The sequence below is a fragment of the Athene cunicularia genome (genome assembly GCF_003259725.1).
Source record: "Athene cunicularia isolate RWA chromosome 1 unlocalized genomic scaffold, athCun1 chr1_part1, whole genome shotgun sequence".
In the NCBI taxonomy this organism is placed as follows: domain Eukaryota; kingdom Metazoa; phylum Chordata; class Aves; order Strigiformes; family Strigidae; genus Athene; species Athene cunicularia.
The window spans coordinates 43,107,783-43,134,576 of NW_020799091.1; the positions used below are offsets into that span (position 1 = coordinate 43,107,783).

General features: G+C 40.8%; 1 protein-coding gene across 4 annotated transcripts in view; it reads right to left on the reverse strand.

Moving 5' to 3' along the window:
- KLF12 (Kruppel like factor 12) overlaps positions 1-26,794 on the reverse strand; it is a 187,532-nt gene that overhangs the window by 77,554 nt on the left and 83,184 nt on the right. For all 4 annotated transcript variants that reach the window (XM_026843460.1, XM_026843432.1, XM_026843440.1 and 1 more), the window contains 2 exons: positions 16,891-17,434; positions 1,184-1,319 (listed from right to left, as the gene is read on the reverse strand). In XM_026843460.1, coding sequence (XP_026699261.1) covers positions 1,184-1,319; positions 16,891-17,434 — 680 coding nt within the window. The remainder of the gene's footprint in view (positions 1-1,183; positions 1,320-16,890; positions 17,435-26,794) is intronic.

A 26,794-nucleotide genomic window follows, 5' to 3' on the forward strand; every position in this document is an offset into this window, starting at 1 on the left:
TTATTATGTGTGCTGTAAACTGAGAAAAAATACTTAGCACTTCAGGGCCTAGTGTTGCAACTAGCGAATTTAAAATACGTGTGAGGCCTGTCTATTGAAGAATAGTGTCACTAGTGAAGAAACCTTCCCTTCCTTTATCACCTCAGAAGGGGAGCGTGCTAATTACAGTGAGAGCCAATGCCCTGCCTTGCCCATAGAGACCCTCCCTCTCTGCTTAAGGGGAATACAAGTTTTGAGGATCACAGTTACTGTGCTTGACTAGAAGATGAATTAGTAGATTTTAGATACCACGTTATTTAAAATGCATAACAACAATGTCTAATGGCCTATTATTATATCCCTTCCTATTTAATAATGTCCATGATGCCCATATTTTGAACCTCTCAGATAAAGTAATGTGTTTTGTGGGTCTAGTACAGGCTTCAGTGCCTGGAGGCTCTAGTTCTATTTCCAGCTTTGCTTCAGACCTCCAGGGTGACCTTTACGCATAACCTCATTTTCCTCACCTATAAAATGAGGATATTAATACTTATTTACCTCACAGTTGGTTCCCTTCCAGCTGCTACAGTCATTGAGCAAGCTCATGCATCTACAGAATTGCTAATGTTCATGATAAACTGTTTCTTTTTTTTTCAAACAAGCAATACAGACATTAAATTAAGAACTTATTTGTCTGTCCAGTAAGTAAAGGTACACAGAAAAATATCAGCAATGGAAAAACTATTCAAAGTCCCTCACTAATTTCCTTTCAATGACACTATCCTTCAGGAGAAATGTAGGTAGCTCTTGTTTGACAGCAACTAGAATGAACTTCTTGATGCTGCTTTCAGTCAAGAAAAAAAATGTCTTGTTTTTTGAGTGAAAGTCTAACCTGGTCTCTCTTTGGAGAGGATATAAAAACACTGCAGGCTTTGCACGTAAATAAAGGGGAAGAAACAATTTCAATTTGAAACTTTACCTAATAATGAGGTGAAGAAAGAAAGAAAGGAAATGAGAATCAGAGAGAGATGAGAGATACAGCCATCTCTTCCTAAAGGGAACAAAGCTACACAGAAGGGATTGCGGGCAGGTATGCCAGCCCACAGCTGGGGGGAACCCCTGCAGTGCCACCGAGGGCTGGTACCTTCATCGGCCCAGAAACTCCTCAGCAACATTCATCTTGCTCTGGGAATGTGATACTTACTCTTGTACTGCTCTGGCTATGGAGAGCGCTGTAGATCCAGTTTCATTAACGCTATCTAAGGTCACATTTGGCAGGTCGTCATCATCACTGTCACTTTTAATTTGTCTGGGAGATAGGCCTCGGGGGTCCATTTGTGCTGGAAAGAGACATATAATGGATTAATATGAGCGTGCTGAAATTAATCTCGTCCCAGAACAACATCAGGGCGCACAACACATCTGCTTGCTCGGGCCGGATGGCACTGCTTGTGCTGAGCTTCCCAAATCAAGTGACGTGTGGGCAAAGTCACCCAGCAGTGCTACAGCTGGGCACAAGCATTTCCAGGGGCACACAGGCGTGTGAACACAGGCTACACCGACGTCTTCGGCAGACCTGAAATAAAACTGCACATACAATATCCATCAAAAACTCAGTTTACCCTCAAGTTACTTACTCTGCCCATCTTCAGAAAGTGAAGAGAAAGAGCTACATCTGCTTTGTACAACACAGCACACTTGAATGTAACTTTTACAGCAAAATTTCAGGAGCAATCTTTGATTCTGAGTATTCATCATGAGATAGCGGGCTGGGACCCATGTCACTCCAAGTCAACTAAAATTTAAGCATTTGAAAAAACCCAGCTGTCCTCATTGCTGACTCAGTTCAACACCAGTGTCAACCTCTGCAGGAGCCTTCCCTCCACATTACATGTGGCGAAGCTGCTGCACATACAGGCAACTAACTTTCAGGGACTTATGTTGGGTAGGCCTAGTCAGATTTTTTAAAAAGCCACATAGTCTAGGTCTTCCAAACATACGAAGATCAGCAATTGCAGGATTGTTTTGTCCATCCACAGCTTACAGTAGCTGTACTGTATGGCAATGGTGCAGACGCCCAGGCGCTGGCAGTGGCAACAGAAGGTGAGGAGAGGCCAGGGCTACCCCATGCCCGACACAAACTGTTCCAGCTGGCTCCAACCAACCCACCGCAGGGCACAGCTGAGCCCCTCAGACAAGGTGGGGGCACCTCAGGGAAATATATTTAAGAAAGGGCAAAAAATGTCACACAGGCAGAGCGAGGAAGAAGGTGTGAGGAACAGCCCTGCAGGTGAGGGGGGGAGGAGGTGCTCCATGGTGGGGCAGAGAGAGATTCCCCTGTGGCCTCTGCAGAGACCACTATGGATCAGGCTTTCCCAATAGGAATTGCAGCCCACGGGGAACCCACGCTGGAGCAGGAGAACAGCGTGAGGAGGAAAGAGGGGCAGAGAGGAGCTGTTATGGACTGACCCCAACCCCCATTCCCTGTCTCCCTGCAGTGCTCTGGGAGGGGGAGATAGAGGAGCTGGGAATGAAGGAGTGATACTGAGCCCTGGAAAAGGGGACTGGGAGGTAGTGGTGGTTCTCACCATCCTAATTGACTTCTAATTAGCAATAAATTAATTTTCCCCATGTTGAGTCTGCTTTGCCTGTGATGGCAATTGTTAAGTGATCTCCCTGTCTTTATCTCGACCCATGAGCTCTTCCCACCTTATTTTCTCCCCCATCCTCTTGAGGACGGGGAGTGAGAGAGCATCTGGGTGGAAATCTGGTAGCCAGCCAAGATCAACCCACCAGTTACATTTTGTGCCAAAAAGAGACAGGAAAGGTGAAAAGTGCAGAAAGGCAGGCTACCTGACTTCCCTCTTCTCCTGCCTGCTGCCCTCCAAAGGGAAAACAGCACAACCTACATATGGGCAGGGGGAGGAAAACAAGAGACAAGCATGGCAGGGACAGCTGTGGGGCACAAGTGTGACCTGGGTTTGTCCTGAGAGGAAATGGGGGTTGCTTGTGTCAGGGGACAGAGCCAGAGACAAACTTCAGATGTAAGGTAGAAGAAGAGGCATTCCTCCTCACTCATGAAATACCACACAGGATTAGTAAGTGCTGAGAGACACCGAAAGCAGCTGGAGTAGAGAGCAAAAACTGGAGAGAATGCCTGATCCTGAATGGGAGGCACGGGAAGGGGAAAGGCAGGCAAAGAGATTTGTTTAAAAATGTGTTTATTTTGTTTGGTCAGGTGAAATGGGGAAATCCAAGATTATTTATTTTAAAAAATTGAAGTTTGTTAGCTTGTGCTCCACTGTATTGCAGTGTCACAGATGGGACACTTCTTGGGTCTTACAACACGCTTATTCAAGAAGGTAGCTGTGATTCTCACTCTGGGTAACCACAGGCCTGGACAACAGGTATCACAGGCTCCCTTTAGAGATCATGAACAGTTCAGTGGGCCTACAACTAGAAAGCAGTTCCAAAAGTCACAGTTAAATTTCCCATTTCGCCATGTCTCTTATCTTGCTGTGTTCACTGACTGTAGAAAAGGGACTGTTACACTAAAAAATGGGAGGGCTGTAGACACTCCAGGAGCTGTGCAGCCGTTAACAGTAGCACTGATGGATAGCTGGGCTCTTGAAAAGAAAGCACTCCCCAAATGAGTGATGACTTGAGGGAAAGTTGGTCTTAAATTTTAATTTATGTCTTAGCTATGAACCACCTCTGAGTAAAAGAACAGTGAGTGATTATAACTACCCTTCAGCTGCATTTTTTATTATGTTAAAGAACTTCATAAAGAAAATACTATTAAAATATGTTCAGTAAGCTGATGCAACAACCCCTTCTGAAACACAGTGCATTTACAGATGCGCTGTATGACTTCTATTAGCTTTCTACTAGCATAGTTTAGGTGCCTCAGTAATACTGGCTACATCTGGACTGCTGATTATTTCTTTTTTTGCTTACCAAAGCAAAAACTGTTGACAATGAACAATGACCTGCATGAGACAAACGTATGGCAACTTAGAAAATGTTCAAAGCATTTAACTGTTTTAGGTAGAATGAGCACCATTCTAACTGTGTTTCTTAAAATCGTGACTTAGACATGATGGTATTAAATGCATACCTGAGCATTAGGGATAATATAGTATGTGATTTAAAAGCAACTGAACCATCTAGTCAGCTGATTCAGCCCCAGAAAACTATTTTGAAAAAAGTGCTACTTCTGGCCTTGTTTCCTAATGTTCTTTCTTGAAAGCAACTTTTAAGTATGAGAATTATTACTTATTTCATTACTTCTTCAGTTTTTCTTGAAGTTAATCTCATTACAAGAAGTTATATATTTGTATCTGCCCAATATTTAAATGTTGCTATACGTGATGCTTTTGTGAAAGCTAATGTTTGTAAATAAAATTAAAACTTTAACGAAAACCTATGTACGTGACACTTTCTATTAACTGTGGCTTAATCTGACTTGCACTACAGCAAGTTTTAAGTAGCTAGTTCAGAAATTTTCTTAATGTTTAAACCTAAGCCTAACTTGAAATCATAACAGTTGTTACATAATCTAGTCTGTATTACAGTTATACACCAATTTTGATCACTTAAGTGTGAAAACACCTACATAAAAAGAGACAGTATAAATGGATATGAAAAATCTTATGTACTTTTGTCCCTTCCAGGACATGTTGTTTCACTGCAGATTGCCAGCTCTTAGGGTATTTTTGAGACTCCTATGATACTTGGTGGTGTTTATAGGTTACTGGAGGAACATGCCAGGATGAAAACTCTCAACTACCTTCTTTTTGTTTCTGGTCAGCAAGGTAAACTCCTAACACAGCCACCGAGTTGCCAATGAGGTTGTGCTTTTGCATCTAGAGATACTTTGGCCCACCGGGCATGGCTTGCCCCACCAGATGCCAACTTTTGAGCACATCACAAGGTGCTGTGACACGTGAGCCTGTTAAGAACAAAAGGCGAGGAGTGGAAATGTATCAGTGGGCAGATTTTTGCAGTAAACCTAACTAAAGATAGTAATCAAATTAGAGAATTATCTAGGGATGATTCCCTTATTTTTTAATGTCAGCCTATATACATATCCTTTTTTGTCTCCCTCTCCATCTGTGACCTCTTCTCAGCTTGCAGACTTGGGGAGCTGAGTTGTTGGGGAGCTGAGGTGATTAACCAGGAGGCTGAACTTTGCTGCTGCCAGCTGGTGTAAACTGCCCTGTTTTCTCATCAGCATGGCTGCAGCTGCTGCAGGGACACACAGCCTTTAAAGCTATTCTCCTCCCCCAAACGAGCCATGTGAATAACCAACTGGCCAAAAGCCTAACAGATATCCCCTCCTCACCACTTAACTACAGTGTGCAAACTGTAGTACAGGATTTTTATACATTTAGAGTTCATGACTCCTACTTATGTCAACAGCTTTGACTTTCTCTTGGACATCTAAGAACAACTGTCAAACTGCTGGCACCAAGGTTTATAAATACCAGCAGTAGTTCATAAACACTGAATTAAGAGTAATTATTGGCCTAACGAACATCAAACTGGAAGGAATGAAGAGATGATGGGAAGAGATAATTTAGCAAATTACATGAAAAAGGTGGAGGACAAGTGAGTAATGCAATGCCACTGGCAAGCAAGGTGGAGGAAAGCTCAGAAAACATGCCACAGTGCATTTTAACCTCCTTTCATGATGTACCTTGCTCTGACAAGCAAGCTTTTCCTTGAATTTAAGACCATGGGTCCAGAAGGGACCCAGCCGGGTCACTGAATCAAGTCATCCCTATCACAGGCAGACACATTTAATTAATAAAGGTCAGGCCTTAAAAATGAGCTTGTTTTCTTGCCCTTGCTACTCCTCTTGAAAGGCAAGATTTGCCCAACAGATCTACCCAGTGGTTTTGTGAAGTGTGAATGAGGCGAAGGCGAGGCAAAAAAAAAAAAAAAAAGAAACAAGTCAGAGACTGCTTTTGAGGGACAAAGGTGTCATTGAAAGAGTGCACAGGAACCACAGAAGCAGGCTGTTAGCACTCCATGCTGAAAAGACTGGCAAGCCAGGGGTTCTTTAAGAACGTCTGCAAGTGCTGAAGGCTGCAAGTGGCCACGCTGCTTTCCATCCTTGTTAGCCTCAAGAAACAATGATCCTTTTTGCTAAAGAAAGTACAGAGAGTTGCTCTTGATGCATGTACATATATACAATCACTTCTCAATGACTCCTTTGCCAAACTGTACCAAAAAGGAGTTTCCCTTTGGGCAGAATGAGCAAATACGCTCTCTGCACTTGTTTTAAGGTAAGATGTGCAAATGGGTCTCACATCAGATGCATACCAACCTGTAAATACTCCAGAACTTGGTCTACTATCATTAATATTGTATCTGCCAACTGTCAGTTGCCAGTAGGAAAAACTCTGACCCGGATCAGATATAAGCTTGCTTCTATTTCTATTGAACTAAACAGTTTCTTGGCTTTAAAATTTATGCCAGCCAATACCTGATCCTGTTTCTCAGGATGAAATTGCTCCTTCTCTGATGCTGGAACAGATTTAAACTTGCACAGCAACTTTCTAATAAGCAGTGATTGAATTTGTGCTTTCTGTCACACGGCTGTGCCATTTTTGACATGGTACAGCATTAGCCATGTCATGGAAGCAAAATCTCCAGGAAGGACCCAGCCTGCCATCTGCTAAGGGCAGGTGAACCCCTCGGCACAGGACGCAGTCTCCACCTTCCCAGGGGAGTAACTTGAGCACAGGGCCATGCCATCAGGCATGAGCACTCTAAACCTGTGCTCCTGTCTGCATTGGGGCATCTCTTGGGAAGGGGGGACTCTAAATTTAAATCTCTCCAGGCTGACAAGAGCCCAACATGCTGCCCTTGCTTCTCACACAAGTGCTGGTGTTACTAAGCTGTCGGTTAAATGCTATACTTTGTTTGTCATATGTGGGCTCCACCCAAATATATCCTATTGTCTTTGCTTCTTTCCAATGATTCTTTAGGGATACACAGCTCAAGTGCTCTGACCTGGTTGGGTAAAGCCAAGCACCATCAAAAATCCTGCAGTTGGATGCCTGTAGTAAATGGCCTGAATCAGAGCCCTCTCAGGGGTGAAAAGAGCCATATGCTGCTATCACCACTTACCACAACCCGATTTTTTTTATCCAGACAAATTCCCTGTGACTGAAAGGGATGAAAACTCATCCCATCAGTAGGCTCATGAAGACCCACTAGAAGTAATTTCACGCCTACACACTATCTTTGATTTAAAGGCAAATCTGAATCCCTTGGGTTAAAGAAAAATTAAATATTTAAGAGCAGGAGAAAACTAAGTAACCATCAAGAGTTTTGCCTCTCTTTATAGCTAAGTCACACAGTATTAACTAATGCTGAAATGACTCATTATGAGATGATCCTTGCTGGTGTGAATGCAGAGAGAAAATTTCAGCATTCTGAAATACTGAAGCCTCTGGCTCACTTTATCTTAATACCTCAGTTTTCTGCATTAAATTAACTTCTCTGCTAATAACTTTGTAAACATACATACATGTAGTCCTGCTGATACACCACAACATAACAAAAACTGTATTTCGCTTAGTTGCTCTCCTAAAATAATTAAATCTATTCATGCTTTTTGAAAGGATTTCCAAATTCAGAGCTCATTTGCTTTTGTTTCACACATTAAACTCCCCACACTGCTTTCTCTGAGGGATGCCTAATATTCAACCTGCTAATCAAAATGATTGTTCATGATGGGATTTCCAAGTGGCCCTGACATCCACCCACTAGACTTGCCAGCCACAAGCAGGGTTACACAGGTCTGCAGTGGGGGGAGTATTGCCAAGACCTGTGCTAGGTGAGATGTCAGCCTGGTCGGTGGGGAGGCCCCTCTGGCCTTGCTAGTTCTAATCCACGTCTGGGTGCCGTGTTTGCTCTTGCAAACATAGCTACAGGTTCTTACCGCAATGGAAGTTTAAATTAAGCAGAAATGTGAGGTACCTCAAATAAGCCAGAAAGAGTCATGTTTGTTGTTGCCAAATGTCTTAGAAACTCCTCTCCACCTGCTCCTAATACATGCTGGCATTCAGCAGGTAAAAGATTATCTCTAGCTGTAAGCAACAGTTGCTTTGCACTTACTCCTATCAGGAATGGGAACCAAACACTACCCCACACCCAAAAATGAATATTTACAAGAATCTCATTAGTACTGCTGTTACACACATGTGTGTCCGTGTCTGCAGAGCATGAAGGACTGAAGTAACAAAGAGACATTTGCTGCCAAACTCCCAGAGAAACGGTATTGGAAAATACGGTAAAGAAAATTATATAGCACTCATGCTTTAGCAAAATATGCTATTAATCTGCCAGCGTCAGAAACACTGTGAAAGAAGTAGTTTGAACCTAATAATAATAATCTGCCACTTGCAACAACCCCATGACCCAACAGCACCTAAGAGTATGTTTCCATCAGCTTCTATCCTCTCTCAGAGCCCTGGACCTCAGGAGCTGGGTGACAAAGTGAGGGGAAGGGAACATTCTCTCACCTCCTGTCTTCAGGCACCTCCATTGAAAACACAAGCACACCCAATCCACGAATACAGCCAGCGGAAAGAGATGGGTGCCTTCAGGGGTGCTGAGCCCATCCACCTCTGTGGATTGCATGGGGCATTCAGTGGTGTGAGCCCCCCTCCCTCCTCTTGCCAGGTGCTGGGGCACCAGCCTTGGCAGAGGGAAGTGGCTCTGTGCCCCCTTGAGCCGCTGTGGACCTGCTCCTTGCTGGAAAGAGGAGGAGAGTAGCCTTTGCCAGGTGACTCTGTCATGTCTTGGTTTTCTGGGAAAGGAGAAAAAGTGTCCGGGGGATCTCAGTAAGCACCTGAAGATATGCAATGCCAACAGCACTGCACTGCCTCGCTTGCTCCTACTCTCTCCCCACCTGCCACTGTTCACTCAATGCCAAAGAGGTGCCTCAGTCCCCAGCAGCAATGCCAGAGAAAATGATCTTTGGTCTCAGGGCCCTAATGGGGAAATGTGCAAAAGAAGTAATTCACAGGAGGACATAGTAATTACCATTAAAACCAATAATCTGCCAACAGCTATGAATGCTGCAATGTCTAAACCATAACTTTGGTCTCTACATTTGGCATACAGCATCGTTTGGTACCTGAAATACTGCAAGAAGGAAACTGCTGGCCAACAGTGACTTCTTTTTCTTGCTCTTAATCTGCCACTGTTTCAAACATCTCTGATAAAAAAAATGCATCTGGGTGGATCAAATGCCAAGTAGAGGGACTGAGTCATCTCCATCCTCTTTGGTTACTCCTGCAAAATAGGTTTTAATACTGTGCAAGTCCAGGCTCACACTGTAGCTTGATGTCTGAAGCAACCGAACATCTCCCTCCTTGATGTTTGTTTGTTTTTTTTTTTTAGAGAACAGGAGCCCAGCATGGATTTCCCCAGTAGGACGATGTCAAAGGAGAACGTCACAGAAACCACTGCTTGTTTTCACAGTGGAAACAACAATTCCATATGCAGATGTACAGGAGCTATTTGAAATTACGCCCTCGGAGATTAAGGTTTACCTAACATGGTTTAGGAAACCAAATCCTCACTTTATGAGCCTAACAAATGAACGGGAATGACAGTATTCATTATTTTCTCCACCTAAGCTGGTTCATATTATATAAAGAACATATATGGCATTTTTCTTCCTATTTAAAGTTCATTATAAGTATTTTATGCGTTGGAAAAATGGTCTGAGTGCACCTATCAGATTTTCAATCAAAACAGCTTGGTGTCTGGGCAGCAGAATTGGTCGATTTATTTAATAAAACTTTATGTACAAAGCAGCAGTATCCACAAACGTAATGGTCAGAATATAGAGTCTACAGGGGTAATTTTTATTACAATTTATAGCAAGATTACCCATACTCCACAGTTTTAAGATTTTATTGAGATTTTATGGGACTATATGGCTAGAGCAGTTAACTGCACCCAGCATAGCTGTAGTTCAGAGAGAATGGGAATTGGCACTGAACGCACAGTGTAACTAATCTACCAGAGAATATTAATTGCTATGATCCAATCAAAGGCAATATTTAAAATCATTTCACCAGTCAAATAATTTGCCATAAAGCTATAAAAGAATAGCTGTGTGGAGAAATGCAGAGGTGAGAGTGATTGCATGGATGTAATATATGCACATATTTAAGCATCTCTGTCATTGAGTTGTATACATAAACATACAATACTGTTTTTTAAACAAAGGACACTTTCTCTTTCTAAGCTACTGAATGCCACAAGACCTCATCTACAGAAAAAATAAACTACTAAGACTACTGAGATTTATATCTCACTGAGCATCCAATATACAAACAGTCTATCGCCAGAAGCAAATAGGGGAAAAAAAATAAGGACAGAATATATTTATTATTAAATAAAATATTGCAGAGCCACTACAAAATGGTAACAGTTTGCAACTTACACACCGCAACAGTCTAGAGATATTTTTAGACACCAAAAAGTTTCCAGCAGGTTGGTCCAAGGCACAGTAAAATCCAAGACAGGGATAAAATAAATGAAAAATGTTTCTGCTAGATCCAAATTTGTGGGATAAAAGCAACTAGATCAAAGCTCAGCTCTGGTGAGAGTAAAGAGCTGAAGGACCAGAAGCACTCTTGGCATGGAAGACAAGGCATCAGCAGCTTCCAAAAGGTGCAGGGACTCAAAATGTCAAAATGGACTTCCTCATCCTCCTTACACAGGGCTTCACAAATAAAGTTTGAATACACACCACCTCATTTGCTTCCCAAACCTGTTCCTAGTTAAAAACATACATATGTTAAATTCACTGTTGATAAATCTTAGGAGAGCATGTGCTTCTACAGTGGAAAAAACTAACCATATCACTAGCGAGCCAGACACATGACTTCTCTGGAGATTTAAGTAGAAGACCGTTTATGGGACTCCCCATATCAAAGTCACTTTGTCTTCGGGCAACCTCTTTCTCAATTTCAAATACCACAGCATATCTTGTAACCTGTGTTTTAACTCTCCATTCTGGCAAGAATTACCATTTACTGTCTCTTAAATATATGCACCATCTCCAGTAACACAGGTCCCGCCCTGAATGCAAAACCTCTCCTGCGCCAGCTTCTCTTCCTGGCTAGCCACTGCCAACCTGCTTCTCCTTTCCAAGAACTACTAGTATTTCTTCCAGATGAACCAAGCAAACAGGGGGAGAGAGATTCAACATTCTGGGGGGCTGGAGGGTGGAGGTGGACAGGTTGGAATACATAGAGCCGCAAAAGATTTTTGTGCATAACAAAAAAAATTACAGCTAAAGTAGAAACTCTCTGTCTCAGTGCAACTCAAATCCAAAATAACCATCTACTAAAATGTAGAAAGAATAATCACTTCACATGAAATAAAAAAGGCAACACTACTGGTTTTAATAAAGAGTCTCTTCCATAGCATAATTTATACAAACAGACCATATAATCTTGACCTTTAAACATATGGAATGGCTGTAAATTTCTAGCTTTGTACTACAAATTGGGTTTATTTTTGTGGAATAAACTACAGTAGGCAGAAATAACAGGCTGTACTTTAAAAAAAAAAAAAAGGCAGTGGGTAATGTAATCTAGTGGTATTACTTGTTTCAAGTCGCAGAAAAATCCATAGCAGAAGGTATAGCATTTACTACCTATTAATGTCCACACAGTGAGGAACACAGCATGTGTAAAATGCAAAAAGCCACAATCTGTGTATTTCTGCTAGGTCTATACACAGCCAATGTAACATAAAAACAGCCCATGCCAACGTCACTACAGATGTTTATGTACACAGGAAGTAGATGAAGTTCAGTTGGCAAATTTAAACTTACAATGTTCTGACCACTGGAATTTGCAGGCGGTTGTGGCTTCAAAACCCGTAAGAACCCAGAAACTTGTAACCCAAAACTCCAAGAAATAATGAAGTTGCACAGGTCCTTGGTGCATCATCATCATCATCAGTGGGGAGCTTCTAAAAGGCCCTTCAGTGAATGGAGTAACTCTTCTGAACTACAGAAAACAATTTTTAAGGATATTATCTTTGGCAAAACCGGCTGCTAGAGGGACATGATTTGACAGTAGTATTCATGGATATCTTCTAAAAGCAAAACAACAGAAAGACTCATGGTAATAGGACTAGAGTTTACAGGGGAACAACATCTTGCTGTCATGGCGGGCCCTTCCCATCTATCCGAACCTCTCCTTGTTCCCCTTCACTCTGTCAGATCTCTCTTCTATCCTCTTGCTTCCTCCCCCTTCCTCCGTCTCCAGCCCTTTCCCACTTTTCCTCCTGAACACGTGCATACATCCATAGTCATCTCACCACTTCTCCTTTTCTCCCCTAACCCTTCCATCCTGCCCCTCTCCCCACCGCCGAGCCCCTCCCAACCTCATCCTTGCCTTTACCAGCTACAATTTTTTTCACTTTACCCTTCAGCAGACTTGTACTTTTTCAGATCTCCAAACTTGTCTTTCTGCAACTGCTTATAAAGACAAAAAAAAAAGGACAGTGGTCCAAACTAAACTTGAGGTTCATGGAACAAAATAACAGAGATTCTAGAGATTTTCACCAAAAAAAAAGCTGGAATGAATTTTGCAACATGGAAGATGCTATATTTTTTTCCTCTATGCTCATTTCAGGAAGAGTGGAATAGTTTTTTCTTGAAACTTTCCTCAAGAAGAAAGAAAAATAGAAAAAAGAAATTGCCTGAGGTAGACATACAGCATGGAAAATGTTAGCCTAAATGGTTAACACATTGACAGACTTTGAGCAGCTGAAGACAGGGTTTTAAGGGAAACCATGAGGCAACCTTATCTATAGGTGCTGCTACCCGCTGTGCCTCTAATTACACCTTTTAGCAATCCTCACCATTGCAGAAAAGGGAGAAAAAAAGGTGAGGAAAGAGTTTTTCATGGGATTTTAATGCTCTGGAATACTTTAATGTGTAATAATGTCTAGTCATCACCACCTACTTCACTCAGAAAAAAAATCTCCAGGCGCTTTTTAAGGCTTTGGATAACAGTGGTGAACTTCATCTCTTTGCCATGTTGTAGGGGGGTGGCAGAGGGTGCAGCCTGGACCCATGGTGCCCACAGGGACTTGAGCCTGACTCTTGTCCACTCCGTGCCCCAACACCCCTAACACATTACTACACTCTGCACAAATGAAATAACACAAGGATTAGGTTGTAGGGGGCAACTTACACAGCTTGTCAGGAGAGGAAGGTCCACAGTCAGCAGGGGAGTCTGCACATATAATTGCATGTGTGTACACACATATGTGAGTATTTTGGGATTACAGAACAGTGATAGAAATTTGTAGGAATTTAATAAGATTTTGTAAATGGCTAGTGTTTTATTACTGATACAGAAAATATTGCCCACTGATTACATTCTAATTATATGTTGTTAATGAATTCCTAAAAAATCCTTCAATCCTGATTTTGATTTACACTAGGTGAACTGAGAGGTTTTTATCCTGCAAAAAGCATCAATGTGGTAGAAAGGTGCTTTTGTAGCATGATGCCCCCAGATTTTGTTGCCCTCCTTGGGGTGTACAGGACCTGACAGGATGCTGCCAGCAACTTATATATACAAGAGCTAATTCTCTGCAAACCCATCCGGTTTTCAATGCTGCAGAACGGGTTTGGTTCAATGGAAAACCTTGCAAGTGAAAAAAAAAAAAAGGGAGTGAGGAGGCAGGACAGAGAGCAGAAACAAGCAGCACAGGCATAAAAGGAGATTTGAGACACTCCTGAAGGAAGGTGTGATGTAAAACACCAGGATGAATGACGCCACGGAGAAGGATGCACAGTGGCTGAAGAGAAGATGACAGTATCGATTAGAAATATTAACAGATAAGGAGGGAGAAAATAAACTGGCACTCAAAGAAAAGTCAGAAGATAGGAAGGATTAGAAAGCATGGAAAAATAGAAAAAAAAGGGGGAAACAGTAGAGGAGGTAGTGATTTCTTGTCCTGGAGAAAAGAGAGAATTCAATAGAACATGAAGAAAGAAGTATTTGCTTGAACTGCCTAGAAAAGCAGCTGCCAGGAGGACAATTTGATCTGAGAGAGAGGAAGGTGGACTGTGAAGAATCAGGGGAAGAAGAAAGCCACCTGAGCAAAATGCCTGGAGGCAGGATTAGAGGGATGGTGGTGGCCTGAGAAGGTTTTGCAATAAAATTAAAAATGCAGTGGTTCTAGTCAAACCTGGAAAGAAGAGGAAAATTCAGCATGAGGAAAATAAAACTGAGAATAACAAGGAAAAACCCTTTCTCTGCATCCCATTTCTTGCATTTTTACCCTCAGTACCTGTATCTAGAAAAACAGGAGAAGTCTGAACTTAAGTCTGATGTAATTTTCATTAATTTTATCACTGAAAGTATCTCTGTTCAGGAAAGTGCCTAAATCTCATTCGAGTGAAAAGGGCTTAGATACATGCTAATGTAAAATATAACTTAAAGTGCTTCCCAACCAGACCCCTGTATCATCAGTATGGGCTCTGATTTAGCACCAAAGCAGCAACAACACAGATTATGAGACAAATGCTGCTATACTATCTGTGGACTGACTGTGTTTCAGTGTGTGGGGTTTTGTTTGGTTTGGTTTTTGTTTTTGTTGGTTTTTTTTTTTTTTTCCTGAAAATTATCAACTTTCATGTAAAAGTTGAAAATTATGATTCTAGATGATTCTGAACATGGATTTTTCCTTCAGCTGGTAAATTAGCAACCAATTAAATTTGACAGCAATGTCCTGTTAGCATCTGTGTATGTACTGTTTTCAGTGTATTTTCTGTTTTCAGCATGAGAGCTGACCACTGAGAGGAAATTAGTCTGCGCACATATGAGTTAATTTGTGCAATATCGTTGCATTTTATTATTTATATTGTTTTACATTAAAAAAAGAAAAACACACTCCAGCAAAAGCTGACAAAAGATGACTACCTAGAGTGGTTTGTTGCCCATTATGATTCTGTTGTATTTATTCAAATTAACCTGAACATTTATATCCAAAGAATTAGCGATAGCAAAATGGGTACAACTGATGAGGGAAAAAAAGAATAATTAAAGAACGCTTAATCCCTTCATTTTCTTTAGCTGTACATTAAGAGCTGGTTAATGATCTCTGCCAATAATAGCACAAAGGCTATACTGTCAGGGCAGCTCAGGAGGCCCGGAGCTCACAGGCTGAAATCCCTATGGCACATTAAATTCTGGAATTTTGTTGATGAAACTGGGGTAGCGAAGTTCCAGTTTTACAAGATCAGGAGGTGCTTCCTATAGAGAAAACTATTACCAGAGCCAACTAGCACCTCTGAAAAGAAAACAAATGGGAAAGATTCCGGATGAGCTCAAGGTCAGGTGTGGCTCAAAGCTCCAACAGCAAAATACAGATTAAAACTTTCCTTTTTTCTTTTCTCCCCAAACAACATGGGGAAAAGTTCTGCTTTCATTCATCATTGCTGGACATAATGGCACAAAGTCCCAAAATTACATCACTGTATGGAGTGCAATATAACTTCTTAAACCGGCATTCTGAGGCTTAAAACGAAACCCAGATCAACTGTGATCTTCTTTCCTGTGCCCAAGCCTGTTGAGAGGGCACAGTCCACACTTGGGTAACTGAGGGAACGGGAGGAGAACCAGATTTATGGACAACAGGATGCTACTAAACATCAGAATGACCCATAACTATAGTCATGTACAATAATACACACTTGCCACTATATCAAAAACAGACATGAGTTGAAGAAAAAAGGTCTTATAGTTGTAGAGACCCATTCATTATGTAATTAGGTACACAAGAGATGTTGTAAGATGAATTACTAAATGCCCTGTAGTCTCGTAAGCCCTAAAGTAAGGTTATCTGTCAGTACCCTCCCTTTCCGCCTCAAGCAGTACCTCATTTCAGGGGAGAATTAGCCATATTTTATTCACTCACATGCGGTGAACCTTGAAATGAGTCTCTCTTATTTCTTTCCTCATGTTCCTATCTCTGTCACTAATGCCTTTTTTTATAAAGCTATGCTTTTCAAAGTATCTGGGCACATCTGTTTTATCTTTTCTCCCTCCACCCATCATGTCACCATCTCTAACAAGTTTTTGTTCCCTCAGTTAACTGTTATGTTCTCACTTTTTCATGCTCTCCAACTTCCCTTTCTGTGTTCTTTGGACACCTCTTCAAGAGTTGATCTGTCTTTCTGGCATGTGCTTTCTTCCTCCCTTCACACCTTCACGTGCCTCTCAGGTCCTGTGTCTGCAAAACTCATTCCCAGCATATAGTCTATCTGTGTGGCTTCCTTCCCCTCTGCTGTTTAATCTGGAAAAAGAAACCTAATTCAAAGTATTGAACTGCCACTCCTTGAGCTTAATAAAACCGCCCTCTCTGCATCTGCTACCACTCTTTGGTCCAAAAGCCTTTTCTTCACACGTTCCTACAGTCCAACAGTTGCTCTCTCTTTGCATGGAAACAATCTCTCTGACATTCATTCCCTTGCCAAATCTGTATCACCTGCTGAGTAATTTCCATGTTCATCTATAATGTTTTATATATTGTCACTATTCCATTGTCCTACTTCTTCAGCTTCTGAGGAGGATTTATTTACTCTTCTCAGGACAAAACTTCCCACGAGTTGATTGAGCATCTAGCACAACTGCTGACCTCAATCTTTATAAAAATATTTATTTATTTTAAAGGGCATCTGAGATAAGACTTTTGAAGTTTCTTCCCGATAGCGCAAGTTACATGTCTTTTCTGCAAACGACATGGTAAGTTTGGAAACTAATAGCTTTATAACGTTGCTACATTTTCCTCATACAAGAGCAGTTTTAGAGATGCCACAGATGCACAAAACTGGTTCCACCTTACCTTTGACGTGGCTTCTCCCATCCTCCAACAGTGGGACTACTATAGTGTTGTTCATATTCCCAGGTGATCTCACAGCTGTATAGACAACAGGTACCGACTGTACCACCACAGGGATACGGTGCACATGACTCATTTTGTTGGACTGCAAGTTCATGGGGCTTGAAGGTGGTACTGGATGGATAATGTGCAAAAACTGCTGGCCTCCAACACCAGATGCAGAGGCCACAAGAGGACCCGGAGTTAATACTGATGGTACAGATGCCGCTGAGGATACCGATGTTATTACTGTGGGTGATGAAGCTGGCCGACTAGAAGAAGAAGAAGTAGAAGTAGAAGAAGGAGAGGAGGCTGATGCTGTCATGGAAACCGGTGAAGATGAAGCTGCTGTAGGAGATGACCTGGCTTTGTTTATTGACAAGTCCACTGGTTCAGTCTGTGTTTGGAAATGGTCTGTAGATAATGAATCCTCTACGGTGTCTGCCTTCATGTTGTTTAGTAACAAGGGTACAGCTTCCATATCTGGGTAGTTGTGGACGTTTGGAGACTGTTGAGGAAGGACAAAAGGACAGTTAGATATATGGCTAAAGATGACTTGCATACCCTATTGCTAACGTGTATCACATAACTTGGTCATGAAAGCCACAAGATTTGTTTCTTTTTCGTGTGTCAGCTCATAATTTTAAAGGACAAATCATGCTAGAAAGCACAGACACATTCAGTTTGAACAGAATATTGAAGTTCTACTCCCATTTCTAAGAAGGTGACAGGATTACTGTACAAAATCATCCTGTTTCTTTGCACTATGCAGTCATCAATGACAAAAAAATTAACTATCTCCGCAGGTAACCACTGTTTATATTGACAGGACATTTCTTCCCAACATCTAACTTTAAGCTATGGCACTACTCTCTTGTGCCATCTCCAGCAGACATGATTAAAAACTGGACACCGTTTTTCAAACAGCTTTCTGGATGCATGAAGACTGTAATTTCCCTCTATTTGTGTACCTTCTTCCAGACTAGGCTGACATCGCTTCTTCTTTCTGCCAAAAGTCAGCTTTAAAAGAACAAGCTTTAGCACTGTTGCTTGCTCTTTGCAGCTATCTTTGCAGTTTTGTCCATACTGCTTTTCAGAAGGCAGTGCCCTATGCTAAACAAAGTCCTTCAGTTCAATGTCTGACATTCTGCGTGGTTACTGATAATAAACTTACAGGTCAGTACAGAGCCACACATGTGTATGGTTGCCCTGTTACAGGCAGCAATAGCTACTGCGATTTCTTACTATGAATAGCATGTTAGATAGCCTTCCCCATTTTTTTTTTAAATTATTTTTCCATACTAATTAAGAATAATTTTCCTGACTTCATAAAATAATTTTATGGTTTAGACCAACTTTTTCAAAGCTGGTTGGTCAAAATTTATTCTAGACTGGTGCCATCTGTTACTTTTATAGTTTTATTCCTTATTTCCATCATTAAGGAGGTTAATAGAATTTTTGAATAATACTAGGCCAAAGACAGATCCCTGGAGAAGATCATTTGATGTATCTGTCCTTTTTGACAGTACATCATTAATAACAACTCTTTAAAAATGTTTTCTCAAGTCATTTTCGATAGGCAGAGCAAGGAAGGATATGCCCATTGATAACCTCATAGTAAGACAAAGCACAGCTCTCAGCTCCTCAACTAAGAGTCTCCATGGCACTGCACCGCAACAGAGCTTCTCTACAGACACACACACACACACTGTTATGTGCTGTAGTATGGAAAACCAACCTCAATAAAAAGCATTTGCCAAGCTACTTCAAATCTCACTTGACCCAAAGCAATTATTCCATATACAGATCTAACAAGCAATCTTTTTCTGGTACCTAAGCAGCTCTAAATGCATTCTCTAGATTATAGTATTTACTAAGTATCTAAAAATATTGTCAGAAATATTTAAGCCACAAATAGTGGTGTATTAGTTTGTGTACTCTAAATAAGCTAATAATCAAGCAAGCTAAGATTTCACTTTGGGATTTTTATAATCAATTATGTTAAACATTTTCATGGAAAAGCCTCCTGGTTATGAGTTAAAGGCAAATTTCATTACAGAATGAATTTCTATTGCAAAAGGAAAATAGAAGTACTAGTATTAAAAACTGTAGTAACAACAGCCTAAGTGGATATTATCCCTGGAGTACTGAAAGATGAGATTTTCTAGTAGATCCCATCTATTCAGCTGATTTAGACTCATTCTTGGATCTGACATTCTCCACAATCTGAAAGCAAGAACATCTATGGAACAGCAAGCCTCTTCCGCTATTCATACACAAATCAACTTAAAACAAAGGGACCTCAATTCATCCTGCCCCTGGACCCTGCTGTTCTGCTATAATACAAATAACAAAAGCAAAAAAAATCCCTTTATAAAGACAACAGGAAGTTCTGCTAAAAAAGAACACAAGAGTATAAAGAACAGGTTACTTTTCAAAGTGCATAACCAGCCATGAGTAACAAGGTTATGAAAACCTCTTCCTCAAGGAGGAAAACAGCCTGTAAATCCCCAGTGATAATTCCTGGTAACTTCCTCTGAAACACCTTACCCTGGATATTGTCAGTAATGAGATTCTGCATTAGGCGTACCATATGTGCTACAATAAAGACAAAGCCATAAACATACTGGCACAAGTAGTTCATTTGCCAAATCTTGACAAGTCTTACATATGCTGTAGACAGACAGACTGGTTCTGCTGAACTAAACAGATCGGTGGTAGAGAGAAGGCAAGGAGAGAGCGACACCCTGCACGGGCTATGCCCAAATCTTCCTAAGGCCAAAGGCAACATTTTCTATCTTAAATGTTTGAGAGAAGTGGGGATAAATGGGATCAACTCCTGTACAAGGAAGTGCACATGGCTGGGCAAAGGTCATCTACAAGCAGTACAAATCACCAGCTCCATCCACAGGGCAAATAAATGTGCATGGAGGAAATCCTACATGTTGACATACTTCCAGGCTTCCCCTGAGTGCCAGAGGCAGATTTCAAGTTGACCCAATGCTGCCTGCTTCAGCAGCACAACTTGTTACTCTGTGAGATGAAAGATGAATTACCCTGCTACTGTTGTGCTCCGTTGTTCTTCAGAGCACCCTGAAGTGCTCCAAGGGTACCAGGGACATAAAGTACCCGGCGTATACATGTCAGACTGCTCCCAGGAGTCTTCTGACTTTGGGGATATTTCTGAGACACCAGGGATCCACACAGACCTCAAAAGCAGTCCATCACCAAACTGAGAGCAGTCTGCCCCGAAGTCCCACCTGCCTTTGCAGCAAGGAGCATCAGATCCCTTACGGACAAGAACCTCAAACCCTTACGTTGCTGATACCACACAAAGTACTTGTTCCATGGATAGAGTCAATTGTCTTTGAGACAAAGTACAGGTCATGACTTACAGATTGTTCTAGTCTGTGCTAAGAACAAGCCTTTGTTTTACTAATTATACCGAGTCTTCCAGGAATTTAAAAAGAAAGGAAAAACGTATCACATAACTGTAGTCTATCATACAAATCACCTTCTCTTTCAATAGCTCTTCTGCATCTACTTCTGTACTATACATTCCATATATTGCATCTACCTTTCAGTAGGTACTCTCTTCTTGTCCAGAGCTGCTGGAGGTGCCATGCAGTCTCTGTGTACTGTGGTAATACAGTTCATAATATTATTTCAGTCTTCTGGAGTGAAAGTAAACTAAAAATCTTTACAATCTCTTCATGAATTTCTCCAAATAGGATGAAAACTGGTATGCCCTTCAATGACCTCCTTTTCCTGTCAAAACTCTTAAAACTAAGAATGCCCTTTCTGTGGTAAAATCAGGTTGTGACTTACATCAGTCAACATTACAAAAGACAGCAGGATCCTTATCGAAACAGGCTTGTATATCCCATACTTAAGATAAAAATTGTAAACAAATGTGGTGTTTTTTTTTTTTTCTGGTGTGGTGAACAAAGAGATCTACCCCAGCAACTCATGCTCCCTTACAGTGACCTACAAGCGGTATACATGTTTCTCCATGATCTCAGATTTTATCTAAACTGCTAAAGCTCTGTTTAAACTGTATCTGAATACAAACTTTGAACATTACCATTATTTTCTGAAAATTGATGTTATAAACAAACTTTTCTCGACAATGATGAGAATTAGGAACTACAGGACGAAGAGTAGCAATGAAGCCAAAACGGATGGCTGACTTCTCAGCACACTACTTCTTTGCATCTCCCCAGAACGTTATTAACTGAGAATTAACTGTTCATTTCCCTAGATGATGAGTATTGCTGTTAGATTTACTTAACGGAACTACATATTTTCTAATTGAGAAGATCATGACACTATGGCTGGGATATTCAGCCATTCTGTCAGCTCATAAAGTCAACTGGATGAAAAACAAATGGTTGTGTGTTTTCTTCTTCTGTCTCTCTATTCCTGCCTTCCCATGCTCATCTAGTGAACTGGTCTTGTGGCGGTGTGGGTTCAGCTAATTGCTAGTTTGGGCATCTGAAACAGGTTTTCCCCATGTGGCTCCCTAAAGTGTCTTATGTTGGTCTTGAAAACTTCATTTTGGTTTTAGGGGTCTAAACTCTGTTGTTAAGAATTTGGCAGCTTCCAGAATATCTGATGGGTTAGAAAGGGTTCAGCCTAAGGTCCCTCTAATGCAGTGGGCTGCCTTGGATGCAGTCCAGACCTTGGAAAAACAACATGAAAGGGTAGAGCTCAATACCACTTCCTTCATCTCACTGGTACAAAGGAGAGGGACAGCCTCAGCCCTGCCTCCAGCTGGGACTCAGAGGCAGATCTCAGCAATGCCTCTCTCCGCAACACCACTGTCACATCCTTGGGCTGTTCACCATCCACTCAAATCTAGGCTGAAACAGAACTGGAAGGCAGGTTAAGATGGCTTGCTGCTAGAAAAGGCTTTTTAGTAAAGCTGCAGCCTCTACTAGTCAGTGCTCTTGGCTCATGCTTTTTGTGCCTGCCCTTTAAAGCGGTACACCAGTATTCTCTGGAGTGCTCTCTTCCATTAGCTTATCATTAATAAACACAGCCAGGAACATAACACATGATTTCCCTATTCACAAAGCTTTTTTAGACTGTGTAAAAAAGCATTCCCTACTTCCCTCTTCCCTAACCATTATGGAAAAAACACCAGTCAGCTACACAACCAGACAGAAGACCCTGAGTGAAGGATGGTGAAGTTACGTCTGATGACGTGTTATCTGCTGGATGGCCATCCATTCCTTCACAGTTCTACTTCATCATCTTTCCAGCCCCCTGAACTCCACCTCCTCTTAGCTTACTTGGGAGGAACTTTTGCAAGAGCCCCTTTCTACACTCTTATTCTACTCATGGCAATTTTCTCTGTACACCAGCGTCATCTCCCATCCATGTCCAAGCCATGAAGAACTCAGTTTCCACACACCTGAGGTTAAAACCAGTGAAAAAGCAAAGATCATTTTGTTTGCAGCAACTCATCCTGATGCTTTGCAGTTCATCAACTTCACAGGGTACTAAGCTTCAGTCAGTCTTTATGCCTTTGTGGAATTTTATTGCGCCCGCACAACAGAGTTTACAAACCTCCAGACATCAGTTGTCAGCTTTTGAAGTGTTCTTCCTTTCTGGCAGCAATCTCCCAAGGTCAAACAATTTGTAAGAAAGCATACCAAAAAAGCTGTCCTTGATGACGGAAATTGAACAGACTAAATTTAGCATTTATAAAATAAGCCGGCTTTGAGGACAGGAAGTTAAAAAATAAATTGCTAAGCATTTAACTCTTCAGTCAAATCACACAAAACCCCTTCTTGGTTGTCATCATGCTGCCCCACCTCATTCTGCTCTGGCAGGAGAAAATTTCAGGCAGGATGATTTTGTTTTGTCAGAGTTAAAAGAGAGTGAGATGAGAAAATCCTTCTGAAAAGTAATCCACAATTTTAACCATGTCGTTGCCACTGCCATACCAAAACGCCGAGGCTCGGTGGCACAGGCATGCAGTCTTCTGGGCAGGCACTGCACAACTGTGCCTTGCTAGTGCAGCTTTCAGCTCTGATCATCACGCTTGGAGGGTGAAATCTAAAAACCCAGGAATATTCTGCAGGCTACGTATTTTCTAACACTTCACAGCAAAAGAAACATATGCTAGGTTTGAAACGACAAAAAGCACTTGCTCTAGCAAAAGTAATTTTGCTTCTGCATAGCACACAGATGTGTTTACAAGTCTAATTCCACGAGAAGTGCAGATAGATTGGGTTTAGGATATGGTATGTTACTATTTGGTATACAATTTCTTTTTTTCCAATTAAAATGGAGTATTTTCCTAATCTTTTCTGCAGATAAGGGTAGAAAGCTCATTCCCCCAAAATTGCAGTTCTGCAGGTGCTTGCCATGAAGCATATCCGCCTCTATCGGGTTTTGTCCTGTCACGCCCCAACTAGGCATTTGCGGAGTATGAAAGGTTGGCACACTGCTAGCTTGGGTAAGGAGCAGCTGGAGCACTTCAAAGAGCCCTGTAAGTTATGATTTAAGTATCCAGCACTTTACTCAGTCTTTTTTGGTTTATCTTGCTCATCTAGGAGTGAACTCTTAAATTACAGGAAGAGATGATTTTGAAAACACCTTCCCATCACGAGAAAATACATTCGCAATACTCACATTCTTCTGCCTGAAAATCTCCATTTCAACCAAAGCAACAAAATACTCTTAAGAAAAAGAAGTAATACAACCTGAAAAAAAAAACCTGAACTAAACAACCTCTGCTTGAAACACTCTGCTATTCCCCTGAAAAGAAGACACACATCTAAGACTCAACTATGCTCACTTTCAGATGCAGCTATCATCATTATTAATCTGTATATGAGGGGTACACCAGTATAGTGGTGACAGACAGCTGTATAAAATCAGAAGGGTGAACATGTAGGCAGCTGAAAATTAAAACCGAACAAAATTCTTAATAATTTGTTTCCAAATGCAAAAGCACCAAGTGAACAAGCATTTGTGCCTTTTTGCTGGAGGCTGCTGCTGCAGGCCTTCCCAGGCTGACAGAACCACTCAGCTCAGATGCACTGGACAAATGCAGGAGGTCACTCTGAAGAAGAGAGTAAAATGCAAGACAGCTGGATCTTTCTGCTTGCTTTTTTTTTTTTTTCCTGGAAGCATAAATTAAAAAGTGTCTTACTATTAGAAGAAAATTTCAAGAAATGGTTGTTCAGGGTCAAGGTTAAATTTGTGTCCCAAGAAAGAAAAGAGATCTCCAAGAGACGGCACTCCCAAGTAAGGTTGAGTCAGAGTCTGTTACAACAACCCCCACTGAAGCTTTTCTAAAAAGCACCAGTTGGCACTGCGAAAGACAGAGGGTAGAGTCCAGGAATTATTAAAATAAAAAGAGGTTCAATGAAAATGCATTTAAACAAACTAGAATCGATTCAACAGGAGAGACTGAGAGATCTCCACTTTAAAGTACTTGTGATTCACTTAATGTATCATTATCTCTGCATAACACTTGGATGTTTGATTTCAAAGTGGATGTTTCTAACCCTCAAGGCCTAAAAATAAAATTTCTGTTCTCTGTGAGTCTGAAGAGGCAAAAGAAACTCAGCACATGCTATGAGGCGCGGGTGGCCTTTGTTAGCAGTGTTGTTAAATGTGTAGAACCTACGTAAGATGCCAAAAAATAAGAGAATTAACTAAGAGCTGGGGAGGCCAAATTCAAAATAACCATTCATAAATAGACAAGCAAAATTGAAGCTCCAAGGGTGTAAAAATTATCTTTTAACTTTTCCTGAACAGTCACACTACAGCTTTATTCCACAACTACTTCAACAATAAAAAAGTATCACGTGCTGCAATCTTTAGTAACAGCTCAAAGTGCAACTGGGGAAATGTGTTTCAAAATGAAAGGAGATCCCTATGCAAACAGCATTAATTTTTAAACACGTTTAACAGTGAACACAAATACAACTAGTGTGAAATGACTTATTTTTAAATAAAACATTTGCAAAGACAGAGTAAGCATTAAGGTTACTTGGCATTTAACTCTCCCGTCCCAAAACTGACAGATTTACCAGAGGGTTTCTCCAATGGCATAAGGAGTGATTACAGAACAATAAACTGATCAGCCCCTGTACAACCTGGCCTATTAAATGTTAAAATGATACATTTCTTGAACATGAGGCTGAATTCTCAGCATGTTAAAACTCTATGTGGGCCTGAGGTGATTTTTTTTTAAAAGCAACCAAACCTACCCCCTCAATCCCTAAATCATTAACACATTCAGAAAACTAGCTGTTCAGCATAGATGTATTATTCATATTTGAGCAGTGTTACTAGAATGCTCTATCAAAGGAATAATCTGTTGAAAGGAACTAATTTATGGCCATCACTTTGACACAACTCTTGAAGAAAAACAAGTCTAACAAAGGTGTGGAACAGTATTGTAAGATGTTGCTTGCAATATTACTTGCTTAAGCATATAAAGAATACTGGTAATATACTTGTATTCCTTGTCCTAATCCATTTTAGATTTAAGAGTTATTTCTGAACAAATGCAGATCCCTAAATAACCGTTAAAGTGGAGGTAAAATGCCATTTAAAAAATTTTATTGCCTCCATTTCAAAATTATTTTTGGGATTAAAAAAAAAAGTTACTTTATGAAATCCCAGACAAGAATTTCACACATCCACTTAGCAGCTCTCCTCAGAAGGCTTTCTCTCATGTTTTTGAAGTAGTTCTTCCCCTTTTTGTCTTCCCTTCATTCATTATTTTCTCTAGTCCAATTTCCATTTAGTTTATCCTAAAACTTGAGTTAATAAATTTGAAACCTTGATGTTTACATTAGAAAATAGTAATAAATTGTACTACACATACTTTGAGATTTTTTAATGAATCTGGTTCTGTCAATCTGGAGTAGTTACTTATCCTGACACAGAATATGTCAGTAACTTTCTACAAGTACCTATCAAGAAGGTTTGCTGATAGAGAGGTCTATCAAATTAACAAGGATTAGTGAAAGTAATTTTTTAAAAAAATACTCAGCAGCATTCACATTTCTAGGTGAGAATATTCAAATTATATTCTAAGATTTATTTTTATCTAACATGGAAGTAGTTAATATTTCCATACAGACCAACTTGCACCGAAAAACAACAAAAGTCTGAAGAACAATTTGCAGCCAGCAATTTGCTGTAGATCTGCAAGACAAAATTTTGATGCAAAAATTTGTTAAATGTTTTCCTATTCTTCATTTTATCACAGAATACTGATAAATGTATTAGCAAAAAAGGACTATGACATATAATACACAAAACTATTTATCACTTTTAACCGCCTGCAAGGTGTTGCAGAGCTCCAGGCAAAGCTCGACCATGTTCCCACCGGCCCTGGAGCTTGGCACTCCCAAACTGATCTTGCAATTCCAAGTCATTCCTCCTTGGGCAACCCATGCCAGATACTGCAAGAAGACTCTGTGCACCTGGTAAATACAGCTTATGTAAGAAAGGCATAGAAGACTGAGCAGTTAATTCTTTTTGATTACTCCTCATTATTTGAATGTCTTCTGTGGTATGAAGATACCCATAAACTATGGTAACATTTTACACAAGGCATCAAAAATTCCCCAAATAGTCAATAAATACATCAGCAGTGGTGGTGGTGATTTCATGCCTGAAACTCACATCTAATGCTACCCATACACTGCAACTGGGCTTCTCTCTGTCTCTTTCTACATGTCTTTGTTCATCTCACTTTCCACCAGAAGGATTCATTTTCCCAAATGAACCTCCTTTTGTTTACTGTCCTTCAAGCAGAAGTTTAGGCTCATTTCGCTCTTCTGACCTCTCAGCTGAGGCTACATCTCAATTTCAACACTTTAATAAATATTTT